The 17,278-nt window shown below is 40.6% G+C and overlaps 1 protein-coding gene and 2 non-coding genes across 12 annotated transcripts in view; all 3 read right to left on the bottom strand.

Annotated features, from left to right (window-relative positions):
* The window catches only part of rhbdf1b (rhomboid 5 homolog 1b (Drosophila)), a 51,727-nt gene that overhangs the window by 14,168 nt on the left and 20,281 nt on the right, over positions 1 to 17,278 (bottom strand). For 5 of the 10 annotated variants that reach the window (XM_065949736.1, XM_065949735.1, XM_065949737.1 and 2 more), the window contains exons 2-4: positions 7,217 to 7,358; positions 6,881 to 7,014; positions 6,366 to 6,512 (exon numbers count right to left, since the gene is read on the bottom strand). In XM_065949736.1, the coding sequence (XP_065805808.1) occupies positions 6,366 to 6,512; positions 6,881 to 7,014; positions 7,217 to 7,330 (395 nt within the window). In that variant the 5' untranslated portion in view covers positions 7,331 to 7,358. Of the gene's footprint in view, positions 1 to 3,167; positions 4,440 to 6,365; positions 6,513 to 6,880; positions 7,015 to 7,216; positions 7,359 to 17,278 lie in introns of those variants that run through there. The other 5 variants (XM_029279027.2, XM_029279024.2, XM_020642574.3 and 2 more) reach the window with 4 other exon arrangements.
* Positions 9,567 to 9,660, bottom strand: trnai-uau (transfer RNA isoleucine (anticodon UAU)). The gene is made up of 2 exons: positions 9,623 to 9,660; positions 9,567 to 9,602 (listed from the first exon to the last, which is right to left on the bottom strand). It is a non-coding gene; the product is annotated as a tRNA-Ile (tRNA).
* trnai-uau (transfer RNA isoleucine (anticodon UAU)) lies at positions 11,832 to 11,925 on the bottom strand. The gene is made up of 2 exons: positions 11,888 to 11,925; positions 11,832 to 11,867 (listed from the first exon to the last, which is right to left on the bottom strand). It is a non-coding gene; the product is annotated as a tRNA-Ile (tRNA).

The following is a 17,278-nucleotide window of genomic DNA, read 5'->3' on the forward strand; positions in this document are numbered from 1 at the left end:
TAGGAGTCTATGCTAATGTTCGCATGCTAGCATAATGTAAGCCTAATGCTATGCTAACATTCTAATGATAAGCTATTACGCTGTTTACCCATTTTAGAAACGTAGGTATGTTAGCATGCTAACATTTCCTAACAAATACATCTAAGACTGACCGGATTAACATACACTTTGCAGGTATTTGGTCATAAATATTTTCACCTTGTGATAATATGATGAAGTCAAATATGCTATTGCTTTCAGGAATGTTGTGGTGACCCTTAAACCAAAAAACTGACCAAACCGAGAATGCTATCGATAGAGCCATGGCACAATGCTAAAATCGATCATTTTTACAAATTAGGTGACTCTTAAAAATGAAAAGTCTTATAATGTAATTTGCTCAACCCAAAGACATTTAGGAATCCAATTATTTTGCAGGTGGTGATAATAACCTAAAGGCAATCTTTTACTACCGAAGAAATTAAAACTGTCATATCTTTTCTGCACGTCTACAGTGTTGAATTTTTCTTTTTTTTTTTTTAAGTTTTGTCCATTTGCTTTAGCATTCAAATCCAACTGAGTATTTGAGGATAATTGTGCTGTCCCTCCCTCCTGATTAGCAGAACAATGCACTGATTAGTTGATTGATTGCAGCTGCTTGTACAGGATTAGTTGATGATTTAATTGTTGCTGTTGTTGATTGCTTTCTTGTCCAGACAACCTTGTCAACAGTCTTTTAACTTAGAACCTTTTGCGACTGTGGGATAAACAAAATAAAACATGCACACCAAAACTCAGTCATTCAAAATCAAACAAGAGAGTTGAGACAGAAAGGGAGGGCATGCAGGGTCATTGAAACTCTGGACATTTCTGTGGCTCAAATAATGTAAGGTTCACTTCAATTGCAGAAATCAGCTTAAACTTTATTCTGGATTAAGGTTAAGTGATGAGACAATAAATCATGATAAGATGAGGGCTGACATCTGTTCAGTTGTAGTACACAATGAGCACTATGACTACACTGCATAATTTAGTTTATAACATGTAAAACTCTTGTGTAACAATAAGACTTAGACATCTCCCATCTAGTATTTTTCTCTACCCTAGCCTTTTTCCTTTATTGTGTATGTGTCCGTGTTTGATCATATGATAAATAACATTAACCAAAGGATAATACTTCCTATATCCTACACAACCTCATGGCTTTAATTCTAAGAGAAAAAAAGAAGCACATGTTGTGTGACATGAATGTTTGTTTCTCATTTAAACACAATTAATGAGCATTCAATGTGTACACCCAGGTTCCCTTTTTCCATCAAACAGTGTCTGCATGCCAGACCGTGTTCAGGAGGGGGAGGCCACACTGGAGGAACTGTTTGGAGAGCAGAGCGCTCAGTAATAAACACTCGAGTCTCATCGTGGAGAAGGACGCCAGCTGGGGAGGCCTTTTAAGGGCCGCGCAGGGGCAGGGAGGGGGAGGCGTGGCCCTGATTGTTGTCCCTCCAGAGGGGAATGTCTCAGAAAGACACAGGAGTATTAAGAGACAGAGAAAAGGTGGAGGAGAGGAGATCAGAATATAATCACAAAAGAATTAGAATTCATTAAAAATAGATAGTAATCTAGATTAAATCAATATCCCCTAAAACAGGAAGCAATGGCTCACCCACGTTCTAAATCAAATCCTGTTTGAGATACAGTAGTTTGTGTGTGTATGAATACTTAGGAGGGCATATTTCTGACTGTACACATGCACTGACAAGCACACAAAGCCACAAATGTAATATTTCACGACTGATTGACGACAGTGCAAAACCCATCGCCCATTAAAGATTAAAGCCATGTTAAGCCGCGTGACTGGGCTCATATCCTCAAGGTAAGGCTGGTGCACACGAAGCAGTAATCTGATGTACCATAATTACAGGCTTAGACACAATTCATTTCATTAAGGAGAAAAGGCCGAGGGGCATAAAATAGTCGAAAGGAAAGTACAATCGCTGCACAGGCAGGGAACACAACGTGTATAGAAGATAATAATGATACAATCCAACAAATATATGCATTAAACTGATGTAAACCCCATTGGATGGGGTTTACATCAGTTTAATACAAATTGTACTTTTCAACTGTAAATTCATTACAGGTCACAAGTCACAATATCTGGATAGATAATAATTCATCTATTCATTTCCTGTCATGGTAACTCTGTAAAGGGCCATGGTGGGGGTGAGGGGGGTTACATAACACTCTTGATAGGTAAGCAGTCAATCCCAGGGCTGACACAGACAACAAACACACCAATTCACACCTGTGGAAAATTAAAAAAAAACAATTAACACCAGCTTTTTTTTAAAAAATTTTTTATAGATAAACCCAATTAAAAAACATAAATAGAATTTAAACTTCTCTTTTATTCTATGCAGACTTAACTACTGTTTGTGTGATACTGCATACTTGCTCATTTACATCTCAATAGTCACAATGATTTCCCTATATGTAGATATTTCATAGTCATAATAATATACACTTTTTTTCATCCTGACAACACTTTCAAGCAAAGACAGAATACGCTTTTTTTTTTACATTTAAATACCATTTTTCATTGTCTGTTTATATATTCCTATAAAAATGTTAAACTATCCATATGTTAATTAAGTAATGCAGGACTGTGGTTACTGTGGTGATGCATTTTTTTTAGTTAAGAGGGTAGTTTGACATTCTGGGAGTTGCCCTGCTCCACTTTGTTGCCTTTTTCTTTTTTAATTGATCAGTTCTCAGCTAGCCTTTTAGCTTAGCTTAGCACTTAGTCTGGGAACACCTAGCTCCACACCAAAGAAACAAAATCTGTTTACGGAGAGTTTAACTTTCTGGTATGTGATTGACAGAGAGAGATTAACAGGTGCTTAGTGGGCACATTTTTTCAGGCTAACAGTTTCTCACTTTTTTCAGTCTTTATCCAAGCATTCATTTCATCAGAAAAATTCTAACTATTCCTTTAAATATCTTAATACTCCATTCACCACTGCTACAAGTCTGCAGCAGTATGTATATCAACCAGTAAAAGTTCTGCCAAACCTCATCTGTAGCAGTCACATAATCCTCCCTCAATAAACATTCACACATGCTTTGTTCAACAAGTCATTCTCTTCCAGTCAGGTTAACTCCAATGAGCTCAACCACAACACACTCACCTGTCCAGAGAGCTCCAGGACGGGTTCAAGTTCAGGGTCATACCTGTTGGGGGCAGGGACTGTGGTGCTGAATCACCTCCATCACCAGCATCACTAACACACTGCCCCTGCTTAACCCTGGGATTAAACTTCAATTGGGTGAGTTTACACTGATCCTCAGCAGGACACACATACAATGTTCCGTCAGGGGATTTCCCGATATCCAGGCCAGTGTTACCTTGTTAAATCACTGTTATGCAAAGGCGAGAATCACTGCAAGTTCGGTCTTTTGTGTAACATCCCAGCGAGCTCCCAGATTAGTCAAAAAGTTGGAGGAAAAGCTGGTGTTTATCTCCACAGTCGGACGGGAATCAGATCCAAGGAGGACTTCCAGTTACCACCAGCTGGACTCAGTCATCCAGTGCACTGATGAGCGGGTAGATTTTTTGACCTTTTGTCAACAGCACAAGTTTCCATATGACTGTGTGTGTGTGTGTGTGTGTGTGTGTGTGTGTGTGTGTGTGTGTGTGTGTGAGAGAGAGGGAGTGTGTGAATGTGTCAGCGGCTGGCAGCCCTCCCATTATTCCCACTTCATAATAATGGCGAAAAAAGACAGCAGCTCTGGTTCTTGTCAAACTGAATATGCCCCCCCCTCATCCAGAGCCCCAACCATTTCCATCAATACGCTCCTTTGCGCTCTTTCTTGCTCTCTTCCTCTCCCGGTTTTTTTTGCGTTGAGTGCCTGTAAACACAAGTTCTTCCCCAACAAACCAGCTCTCGGCAGGAAACAGGAGATTAGAAGGAGGCAGAGGAGAAAGATGGTACGGCTCACACACACATTAGGAGGGAGGAGAGAGGGGAGGGAGGCTGCTGGGACATGCCTGAACACGACCCAAACACATACACACACAAACACTCATATACACTCATACAGTGGTGGAGCACGACCACAAAGGTTTAGGCTCAGGCCCCACCTTGCTTATAGGCAAATAGAGCGTGTGAAGTTCAGCTCATACACTCATCATTACTATGAGTTCAAGTGAGATGAGCTGTTATCTGTGGAGCTTTTTTTGACTCATATGTCAAAATAAAAAGGCTCCATAACAGGAAAAATGACTCACAAAGAACCTTTCGGTTGACCAATAAACATCAGCGTACTCCAAGAGAAACCCCAAAAAGCCAGAAGTTTGCAGCACATCATAACTTACAAACACTTTTTTTTTTAAAGAAAAATTCACCCAGAATCTTCTTTTTTAATGAGGAGGGACCTCAGATAACCTCAAAGTCACACACACACACACACACACACACACACACACACACACACACACACACACACACACACACACACACACACACACACACACACACACACTTCTTCTGAATCCTATTAACATTCTAATAAACATCAAACACTCGTTCATTCTGTTTCTCTCGCACACAAACATGGCTAGTAAACCATGGTTTTGATGAAGTTAAGACATTTAGACGCTCCTTTGAACACAGCGTCTCTGGGTCACAGTCTCGTCTCCGCGTTCAAACATTTACATTCGTTTGAGCGATTTGAGAGGAGTCGCTTTGATGTGGCCCACATGCTGTGTGAGGCAGCAGAGATAGTGCATGTGAGTAATTATTATTTTTGTCTGCCTCAAACCATGTGGCCACCTGGACTCATACTGATACACTGTGTGTGTGTGTGTGTGTGTGTGTGTGTGTGTGTGTGTGTGTGTGTGTGTGTGAGGGTATGTGGAGCCTTAATGTGTCATATTGTGGAAATGACTAAGCTGGGCTAACAGCGTATACACACAAGAACCTTTTTCTCTAAAGGCTTCTCCTAAACCTGTATTGTGTATAATTTAATATTCAATTTCTATGTTTCGTTTCTTCTAGTCTCCTGAGGAAATAGGTTTAGTCTTCTAAGAAGGATCTGGTCTTGATGCAAAATGAAGTCTAGACTAATGACACCTCATTTACTTAACCCAGATTTGTCATGAACTGTTTTTTAAAGTAGCGTCTCAGTGAAGCTCTATTCAAATTTTGCTCAACACTTTAAACCTGTTTTAAGTTGAGGGTCCAATTAGGGACTCTAAATGTACACATAACCCTTAAAAAATATAATTAGAGAACGAGCTTGAGCAAGAGCAGTTCATGTTACACTTACAACAACAGCATTTTGTAAACTCCACAAATGACCTTTAAAAGAAGAATGTGCAACATTTTACACAAAAATACAGCAGAAATCAAGTTTATCCTGCGTAAATGTCTCTCTGAGTCATGATGAGTGTTGACAATGAGTGAGGAGCGTGAGGCCCACTGGCTGTGTTGTTGTGGAAGCCATGTTTACTTTAGGTTTACATGGACAGGACGGCCGACTCCTCCCCTTGTGTATAAAAGCCGTTTAAGTCAAGGACTACAGAAAAGAAGAATAACATAGCCTTATTATTATGACATCACGTATGCGTTTTACATCCAGGTCATTCCGTTTAAATGTTTATGCAATGTGAGGCTGCGGGCTAACTAAAGTGTGCTAACATTAGCCTGCTAACACAACAATGCAGGCCACAGGCAATTGCAGCCCGAGCCGTGCACACTTTTGTCCACCACTTGCCCTAAACTCCTCGGCGTGAACTCGAGTGGAACAGGGTTGGAGGTGTAACCGGAGGAGAGCGGAGGCTTTTAGTGTGGTGGAGGTAAACAGCAGTTTGTTTTGGTTTAATGCTGGTGCTCAAGGGCAACATCTACTGGATCAAAAAGTTGCACATTCTTCCTTTAATATTAAAGGCATATGACTTACCTTTTAACACAGCAAGCAGATATGGGCACATATTGAATTTCTCTGAATTCCTGTTTCTTGCCATCTGGTGGATATAGTTCCAATATTTACTCAAATTTTTGCTAGGTTTTTGGTCTACACCAACTACTGATGGAACATTTGCTCTTAAGCTCATGAATGCACAAAAGCACTCATTTGATCAGCACTTAAGTATTCTCTCTCTGTGTAGCGTTTAGGAATCTTCTGGTTTCTCACCTTTTACCTTTAACCACACGAATAGAGCAATGAGAGTGAATCAGAATTGCAATGTTCAGGGCCTGGAAACCAAAACTATGAGCTCAATGATGCCAAAACACCTCACAAAGCTGAAAGGACCTGCAGCGAAAGGTAGAGCACCTTCAAACTGCTGTTATCACCCCCTCCCCCCTCTTCAACCTCTGCTGTACCTGATGATCTGTTTGGGTATGGAGGAACGACGTCGAGTCAGTATTTTGGGGATGCAGGACCGCCTTCGGAGAGTGGACACCCTCCTCGGGCCCCTCTGGCCCTTTGGGGGAACTGTGTTGACCCGCTCAAAGCGCACCCTCTTATCGCTTAACATCCAAAGCAGCATGCAGAGGGGAGGAGAGGACAGGGAGGCAGTGGGGAGAAGACGGATGTAAATAAGTGGGAAATTAAAGAAAAGGGAGGATGACAGAGGAGAAAATAGTAAGATTAATTAGTGTTAAATCAAAAAGAGGCTGCAGTTTTAATTAGTTTTTAGTGAGATTTATTAGTGAAGAAGAAATATTAGAATTAGAAAAGCTTGTGACAAGCTGAAGGGGATTAGCAGCTGGAGAAAATCAGCAGAGAGGAGGGAATAGAAGCACTGTGTGTGTGTGTGTGTGTGTGTGTGTGTGTGTGTGTGTGTGTGTGTGTGTGTGTGTGTGTGTGTGTGTGTGTGTGTGTGTGTGTGTCTAACCTCTTGATTGACTGTGTAAAGGAGGGTAATCTCTCCGAAGGAGGTCTGAGGTAGTTGTTGGAAGTTTCCAAGGCAGCTATGCGGGTCTGGGGTTTTTCGCCCGGCATGCTCACACTGCGCAGGCGCTTCAACGGCTGTAAGAGACGACCACACATACATTCACACACCCAAACATGAACAGAAGTTATTCAATGGACAAGAGCTCAGAGAGTTTATCCAACAAAGAAACCAAACATTTGAAGACACACAACCAAAGTTCCTCTACTTGTCCATACAGCTACAGTTAATACACTTATATTGTTTTGACTTGTTAACGTTAACTTTGGTATTTTTCACCTGAGTGAGTGTGGGCGTGTCATCCGGTGTCAGCTCAATGGTCGGGATGTCCAGTTTGAGCCATGGTGGCTTTTTCCTCTGCAGGCTGTTGTTCCTGCTGCCCGGCTCATCCATGCTCGCTAGCTCCCCCTGCGCCTGTCAGCTGCACGACAGAAGCACAGGAGATGGCTTTGAAAAGCAATACACACAGGCTCAAGACACATAACAGCAAAAACTACTGTCAAAAGACTAACTTTGACCAGCTTTGTTGAGGCACTGCAGAAACTGGACAGGATGTGCACAAATCAACAGTTATCAATGTCTCCCTTAGACACAGAGGACTGCCTGATGCTCACAGCATCTCCTTAAATGAACCTTCCTCACTTGGAGAGGTGACATTTTAAAGAACAAACTCGTCTAATGGAACTCAATTGAAAGTGATTGGTGCATATTGATCCTTGTTTGCCAATGAATGCTCCATCAGTGGGCTTCACTGTATTCTTTTCCTTGTCTCTCCACCTTCTCCCGTCTGGTCTAATGGGGTTACCATGGTGACTCTTGTTGGCTGTGGCATTGTTTTAAGTTTAATGTAAGTGTGTGTGGTAATAGTTTAATACCGTATGTACCACACACTGTCAGACTATGCGCCTTGAGCCTCTTAGGAACATACAATTAGAAGTGTTTTGGAAGGAAACTTGGAAACGTGCTGTTGATTAGATGGAGGATGGTGTATTTAGATAATAGACTGGACTCGACCAAGAACACAGAAGCTGAACACCAACGCTTCAGCTGCTCCTGAGGAGACTTACAAGTTCTGCCACATATTGTTAATTTAAACAAGGTTCTGATTTTAAATCACATAGCAATCCATTATCTTTATTTGGATGCACAAACCTTAGATATTTCATCTTTTGTAGATTTTGCTGTGTTTCTATTCTTTCAATACTTTGTGTTGTTTTTACTATTCTACATATGTGTGAATATGTGTTACCTCAACTTGAAGACATAAAGGAAGCAGTTAGGCCACCTCAGGACAGGGTGCTATAATTTTCAAAAGTTCCACTTTGATTCAAGTACAGTCTTACAGATGAACCGTCTAAATTGCTGTGCTGCTCCTGCTGTCTGGATGGAAGAGATTTCCAAAGGATTGACAGCTGAGGTTAAACACTCAGCTGCTCCAGGTGAGGCTTGAACTCACAACCTGGGCACCACTCTGCAGGTTGCTGTCCTATAAGTACTGCATGCTGACTGATTGCGCCACTGGAGCCTGTGTGGATTGAGTCGTTTTAAAGACTTTTGTAAGAAAGCAAAATGTTTCAATCAAATTGGTCTTTCTGTTGATAAACCTTTTCTGCTGTCAGTTTGGTCTCCCTCAACAATAGTAGGGCAAACTTGGAGACTCATTTTTGGTATGTTATTAGTACAACAGACCCCATGTAATCAACCAATGGGGAAAAGACAGACTTGATCTGGACCTTGGGAAGGAACTTTGGATCAGGTTAGGAGGGATGGTAAAAACTTTTAACATTGGGTTAAACAGGAAGTGAAATGGTAGGGACGGAAAACATTGAGGACAAAACGAGTTCTTCATTAACTTGAAGCCAGCAATGGACAGCCTGCTCTGATTCATGAAAATACCTTACAATACCAATCCTCATATGTCACTTCCCCTTGTCAGAATAATGTCCTATGATAAACAAGAAGGCTAACTCTCAGCTGCTCCAGGTGAGGCTCAAACTCTCAACCTCAGCATCACTCTGCAGGTTACTGTCATATAAGTACTGCACGCTGACCAATTGCGCCACTGGAGCCTTGGCTTGTTTGTTAGTAACTTAGTGTTTTGGAAGAGCAGCAATGTAGTGGTGTGCAAACAGAAATGAATAAATGGTACTGATGAAGACAAGACATACTTAATGAAGGGGAAATGCCCCAAGGGGAAATTCCATTTTGTCACTCTGTTGGTGAGTCATGCTACTCACACATGGGTCACATTGTAAGAAGTTTTCTAATTGATATCCACTGAATCAATACAAAGGTCTATAGATCATCAGATATTGACGTGACTCTTTAACACCATAGCAGACCAACATTTCTGACAGTGTTCACCACAATCAAACTTCACGCAAACTGAGGGAGTATTTCTTCAACAAGTTTTCAACCATGCTTTAGAGTTCCAAGACAAACATTTGACAAATTAATTTAATGTTGGCTGAAAGGTTCTTACCAGGGTAAGATACTTAGCAGTTAGCATATTTCACTGCATTTAATTGACAAGTTCTATTCACTCTGATTCAGGAACATCCATCACAGATTCACCGACAAAGTTCTTGTGCATGCTCAAGTGATTATGAGCCCAGGTTTAAAACTCAGCTGCTCCAGGTGAGGCTCGAACTCACAACCTCAGCATCACTCTGCAGGTTACTGTCTTATAAGTACCATGCGCTGACTGATTGCGCCACTGGAGCCTGTTTCTATGAGTATCAAGTAACAGTCTATGGTAGGGCAGCAATGCATGTTTGTTCCAACATCATAAGTTTTTGAAATCCTTAAAATCCACTTTTAGTCCTCACCGAAACTGAAGTAGTTTCAGGGTTGAAACTATACTAATACTAAGGTATTTATGGGTGCAGGCGGCAAACACACTCAGGTATCGATGGTTTTTACAGCAAATTGAAACTTACCCCTTCTGTGATACTGACTTTAAGTCTGCGCTCAGAGCACTACAAAGTTTGTACTGTTTATTCAAACTGAGAAGAAAATTATATCCTAATTTAAAGAACGACTCAAATTACCGCTTACAGACAAAGGTTAAATATTCCTTTTAACCTTTGTCTGTAAGCGGTGTTGTCTGATGATGTAAAATCTGATCCTGCTTCCTTGTAAATGTCAAACAAACCACTCAATATGATTTTGTCCTTCTAAAAAAACACTCCTACTCTGTGCACTGGATTGCTCTGACCCAGTGTTGGTGGCTACAGGCATTAAAATAACAACATTCATTTGGTTTTATAACAGTTAAAAACGTATTATTGGGCATTTTGCTGCCATGGTATGTGTTTAACTGTTCTGAGTGATGACCTTTCATCCTATTAGTGAACACGTCTGCTCTGACATGAGTCCACTCTCGGATGACAATGTTCTCATCCAAAGAGCACAGGAGGTTAGATGAGTATTACAATCATTTGAATATTCTCAGAACTTCACAAACACAGATCTCGACCCATATACGAATCTGAACCCCTGATTAAACACATACAATTAAGATATTGTTAAAAAGGTTATAGGTCTAAGGGAAAATTTTCGAAGTCAAATGCTTAATATTTTTTAATTTTTTGTAAAACAGCTGCTCCAATATATATACATATATTTTTAAATCACTATTTTAGATCACATCTCATTCAAGGAGGTGACCCAAACCTTCAACAGCATTTATGTCAATCAGCATGAATAACGTAACAGACATGTAAATGACCTGAATGACAAGCTTTATCCACTTGTAGTCATGTAGAATAATCCCATCGATGCCCCAGCTCTACTCATTTGCCACTCCAGAGATTGACAGCACAGGTTAAAACCTTTCAACTCAAGAACACACAGGAATCAGAACCTCTGTCGACATGTTCTGTTTGCTCTAAAATAGGCTGAATAACCTCACAGATGAACTGTTTCTTCCTGGGTTGTTTCCTCTTTCACCTTGATATGAGTTTTTCTTTCAAATGATTGCAGCCCAGGTAAAAAAACAACTCCAGTGATCCAGGTGAGGCTCAAACTCACAACCTCAGCATCACTCTGCAGGTTACTGTCTTGTAAGTACCACATGCTGACCGATTGCGCCACTGGAGTATGTGGACATTGAACAATATAGGTGTTTTTTGGAAGGGCAGAAGGGACTCAATACCTCAACACAATCATTTTTTGAATATGGTAAAATCTGCAAATCCAGTTTTCTTCTTTCCCTTAATTAGAATGTGGAAATAGTATTACTGACTCATTTGGCCTCTTTATTAAAGCTCTCTAGATTGTATTAGACCCTAAGACCAAAACAGACTATCCTCCATCAAACAGTCTAAACTTATTTGACTAATTCAAAAACATTGGCTCTTTTGATCACTGAAATATTAAATTAGGTATTTTCTGTCCATATTGCTTTCCTGGTTTGGGTCCACTGATGGCCTATCAAAAAAGTATTCACTGCAAATCAATACATAGTCGTTCTGAGTGATGACCTTTGGGAGAGTCTGGTCTCACATATCAGAGAGCGTTCTCTATAACCATCTTCAAAACATAAAATGAGGAAATATTTTCGATATTGTTATTCCCACAAAATAGTTCTCTGAACAAACAATGCTAATTGGTTGGTTCTTGAAAAAGGTCCTTGAGAAAGAATAACCGTTCAATTATTTGTCATTTAGTGAATGCCTTATAGCTGTTCCAGTTAATATGATATCACATCTCGACAACAGACTTCATCAAATCATCTCGTATGTTGACCCAATCGGATTTCCTTCATTTAGAGACATAAAGGTGTCTCTAAACAGTCATTGAAAAAATCAACCCACTCAAGTACAGCAATCTCACAGAGGTACCATCCTTTGAGGTACTCCAGTGATTATGAGCCCGGGTTTAAAACTCCACCTGCTCCAGGTGAGGCTTGAACTCACAACCTCGGCATCACTCTGCAGGTTACTGTCTTATAAGTACCGCGCGCTGACCGATTGCGCCACTGGAGCCTGTGAGGAGTGGACAAAATACCACTGATGTGGAAGTGCAGCAGTGCAGCTTTGCTTCAAGACCACAAGATGGTGCTAGGATTCTCACAGTTAAGATCTCCGCCTTGAACTCAGAGGTAATCATACTTGATCTCACTGAACAGAGCGGACCAGGTGCAGTTCTGCAGACATCAACACAACAGTACAACAGAGGGCTTGATAGATTGAACAACTGAACTTCAAGACCATTGGAAAAGCCACAGATTACTATACCAAAGTCTCCACTGATCCTGTTGTATGCTGGCTATTGGGTTTATGGGTAAAGGAAAGTATTTGGAGCATGGAAGGGGTTTTCCCCCCTGAACGTTTTAGAGGTACTATTGTGGGATTAAATGTGACATCTCTCCATCTCTATGAACTCTTGAAGTTTGAGCATTAGACACTGAGGCAGTCTGAATTAATACATTTTAGTACAACATGCTGAATAAATTATTTTTCCTGACTTTAAATCTAAAGCTGGGAAAAGTTATGGGGGTATTTCCAAGACAGACGATTGTGACTGAATGATCATCAGTCTGCTCGCTAACTGCAGTGTTTCCCCTAGGTTTACAGCGTTGGGGGGGTGGGGACAAGCCGACATGCCGACACGACGACACAAACACTTGAAGGAATCTTGGTGTTCATGTGTTACTTTTAAAGACAGCTGTCCTTTTCTATCGGAAAGGTATCCTTAAATGACTTCTTTCCCTGATTTCAGACTCTATCCACTATCCTATCCCTACAATAAAACCACAAAAAGCCCCAAAATAAATCTTTGGGGGGGGGGGGGGTGCTTTCTTACACCCCCCTAATATAATGGTAGGGGAAACACTGAACTGGGAGCGACAATTCTTTCTCCCAGGATGCTGCTGTGCTGATGTTAGTAGGGATGGGAATTTACAGTTATCCCTGTACTCAATTACTCTAATTACCTAATGAACGAGTACTCGAGTACCCACAGATTATTATTATTATTTTTAAACCGTAAACAAAAAAAAAGGGTCCGTCGGACACAGACCTCCCGGACCGGAACTGTAGACTTTATGCCTGTAAGATGACATAAACATCCAATATTTAAACATAAATATAAATAAATAACCAACAACAGAAAGCGATTTCAAATGCATTTATTTAACAACCATAACAGCCTCTTCAATTTACGTTTTGTTTAACATTCCACTGTCATGTCACCGCAGCATGACAGCGTCATGCGAGACAGCCTGTTTTCTCCTTGTGCTTTAAGCGCATGTGATTAAGTATCAAACTAGTATTTCTATGGTATGCAAGTTTAACGCCACATTAACTTCATCCGTTTTTGTCCAAGTACTTCCATACTTCACTTTTCCTGACTGACATGTTGCAGGTGTAGCAGACGGTTCTGTATTTGTTGTGCTTTCGGTGTAATATGTTCCGAGAGAGTTGCCGTAGCTGCTGTTAAACAGTTGTTTTTTGATGAAATCTGGCTCGGTGTGTACTAAAGCTGAAGTCATACGTTTGTATCCCGTAAATTATTTTCCTTCCTAGTATATTCAGTTAGGGCGAAAAACACACAAGCTGGGTCACACATGTTACACTGTAGGAGTTCAAGTTTTGTAGCCAAAAGCAGCGCTTGCACAGGGGCGCGAGTAACGAAATGTTACTCGAATAATGGGGTCAACGGCGAGTACTCAAGTTCTTGTACCCATCCCTAGATGTTAACGTAAGCTCACCTGCTGAATCAATGTCAACAGACCTAAGTCTCATACTGTGTAGTTGTAGGCTATTTCACATAAAGTATAGCAGTGCAATTATTAATATAATTGTAAACATCTTTATGAATCTGAAAACTAACTAGATACACCAGCTACTGCAAATATTAGGTGGGCGGTACATTTGCGTTTTACTCCCATCACTGGTAATTTCCCACGGTGCTGCAAAAGCAAGTGTGCTATGTATGCACACACCAACACACACTAACACACACACACACACACAATGCTGTTCCACCCAGCTGGTTGCAACCTGTAGAGTTGGTCGTCTCTAAACTGGAATGTCTGGGAATCAATCCCCAGTTCCTGCAGTCACATGTCCGATGTGTCCTTGGGCAAGACATTGAACCCTAAATGGTTCATGCTGCCGTGTGAATGTCTATGAATGGGATTAGTTGATACTGATAGACAATGATATAGCATCCTCTGCCATCAGTGTGAGAATGTGGTTTGAATGGGTGGGTGTGACATGTGGTGTAAAAAGGGCTTTGAGTAGTCAGAAGACTAGAAAAGCTCTATACAAGCCCCAGTCCATCTACCATTTACCTTTAAAAAGTAACGCTGTTTCGCCTGGATGCATAACATCTTGCATTCAAATGTAGAGTTGGTCCCCTTGCTATCGTATTATTTTAAGGGAAATTAAGGTTTAGTGGCTCTAATGTCATTCTAACACAGCGCTGCATTGATAGTTCACAGCTTGTGGAAATCCCTTCTAAGCATACAAATAAATTTAAAAAAAAAAAGGTCTCCTATCATATTTAGTGTGTTCCACAGTTTCCTCTTAACAACCAGCGGTCGTATGCTGAGACCGATATATCTGTTAGAAACTGATATTGTCTGTTAACAAGGTTTATTTTATCACTTGAAGTTATACTTGGTGTTATTATGCAGAGGAGGTTATTAAAGGTTATTAAATGAGGTTTTATAGCCCGTCTGCTTCTCTAGTCCTCTCGCACACTTCTTCTTCTCAAGTCTTTTAGAAATATATTTCCCCCAGACCACTTTACTAAAATGACATTTATGTGAAGAAATGTCTCTGTGTGCAGTAGCTCATTAGAGAAACCGTTAGTCTGGTTGTAGCTCAGCCAAGAGGAAGTCATTGAGCTGGAGTGAAGGGACTATTACTGATAATATGGGACATCTGCATGGGGGCTTGGTGAGATGTAATGAGCGACCACCAGAGACGAGCTCCTGTAGATCTCAGCTGCGGATCATTCTCTGATTCATCACAGTGAGTGAAATTACAGGCTCCCCCTCTCTCGTTGCAAAGCCATCAGCAGAACAATAACCTTGTCAATCATACGCTGTGCTGGAGCTGCTACGTCAAGTCTGATGAGCAGCTCAAAGATATTCAACACACAGTTTGTGTTTCCACTTTTTTTTTTTGCATACTATCTTGTCATTGTTTTTATTGGGATTTCCTACATTTCCCATGAAGCTGTGCAGCAGCGCCCACTGAACAGGTGTGAGCATGTGGCTCTCAGTAAAGGTGGGTCTATTGACAAGTGATTACTCAGCAATAGATGAGTGAAAGCGACGCAGCAAGAGCATGAGCTGAGCATGTGTATCCCTGCAGCTGAACGAGCTGTCAAACACATCACAGCTTGTTCAATACATACTGATCTGCTGAGGTGAGCGGGGGTGGGGATGTTTGTATTTCTGTCTTCTACTACTGATTAAACACTGTAGAAGGCTTTGATGTCCGGGGAAAAGATATGAATTTTAAAGATTTATGCTGGTTCATTCCTTATCTTTTCCACTTCCTCTTCATCTTTGTCTACATAAAACGGTTACTATTTCCAAATAGAGGGAAAATATAAACGCTTTTAACCTCTCTACCTAAATATATATATATCTTACTTATACACTTCTATTTGCTACAGTCACCAAAGAATCCACGTGCAACAAACAGATTACACTATTTTTCACAGAGACTACCTCATTTTTAGCCTCTCAAATGACAGATGTGGTTACATAAACCCTCCTAGTCCAGAGACCAACATATTAAAGACAATTGTACACATTACCAGAATATGTTAACAATTTGTAAGTGTACTCATACTCCCCAGAGGAAGAAGCCCCACTGCCTTAGTGATCCTTCAACCTTTGTGACATTTTGTTATTGTCCCAACATCTGGAAACAAATGCTGAACAAATTGCAAATTTGGCAGTAGCTCAGTCTGTAGCAACTTGGGTTGGGAACCAGAAGGTCACTGGTTCAAGTTCCAGTGTGGACCAAATATAAAGGGTGGTCTTGTAGGCACCAAACCCCCTCCCTGCCATCAGCTCAGGGGCACCTCCATCACTCTGACTTAAACCCCTTGCAGGGATTAATAAAAGTAAATCTAAACCTGGTTAAGGCTTTCATGATGCTCAGATGATAAACCAACCACTTTGGAGATCTCTTTACATTTTTGTATGATTCAATATTAACTTTGTAAAAGTCTCAAAAACTGTTGGATCGATTTCTAAAAGATCGTGGGCCAAGACAGGTGCCATGAGGATGACTCTTACTCAGATTTTCAAAATAAAAGACTTCTCCATCAGTCTCATTTTAATGCAGTTTATTACTAATTAGGAGCTTTAATCGAAAGCTTCAAATTGAGTCTTTGCTTCAAGATAAATGAATTGCTAATAACAAACTAGCTGCCACGATAAAAATGGATTCAATTCGGTTCAGGAGCATATATTCAGTACATCAAAACCATAGGTGGATTTATTACAGTAAATGGTAAATGGATTATTTTGTCCTCTGACTACACTAAGCACCTTTTACACTGCATGTTACATTTATCCATTCACACACTGATGGCAGAGGCTGCTGTGTAAAGTGTCTGTCATCACTATTAACCAATCCCATGCATACATATTTACACACTGCTGACCTAGCAGCAAGAGTTTTACTAGGGGGTTTACTAAGGGGTTTACTGCCTTGCCAAAGGACACATGGACATGTGACTGCAGGATTTGGGGATCGAACCCCAGACCTTCCGATTGAGAAAATTGAGAGATCTCACTACAGGAATCATAAATATAGATCAGTATGTTTTTGTTGGTTAACACTGTGTTTATGCTGGCATATACGATCTAAAAAAGAACCAATGGTTTCACTTGGTATAGAAAACATGGATTGGTCATTGGATCATTGCATTCGTTCATTGATTCTTATGCATCATAATGCCATAAGTGTTCATTATTAATTGCAGCATTTTTAGATGCACAATTAGGATGATGAACATTATATCTAGCATACTAGCAGGATGGAGTTTTGTCTTCTAGAGCCTTGCAAAGTCTCTGACATGAATAGAGCTTGTTGAAAATGAAAATTGCATGCTTCAAATTGAATGATTTGACTGACGTGATTATGAGAGAAACTGACCAAAGACCCTTGGAAACTCACGTCAAGTAACTCAACCCTCCTCAATATGCATTTTTGATAAATTGTGTTCTTTGAGCTATAAATATTCATACAGGCTCTAATGACAACTTACACAAAGTTGACTTTGAGTCAGTGTTTTGGTCCCTCTGTGGTCCCACGTGGAAGTCTGTGCCTCTCTAAAGGTCACAGAGGATAAACACACCCCTGC

Source organism: Labrus bergylta, chromosome 21 (assembly GCF_963930695.1).
Source record: "Labrus bergylta chromosome 21, fLabBer1.1, whole genome shotgun sequence".
NCBI classification, from domain to species: Eukaryota; Metazoa; Chordata; class Actinopteri; order Labriformes; family Labridae; genus Labrus; species Labrus bergylta.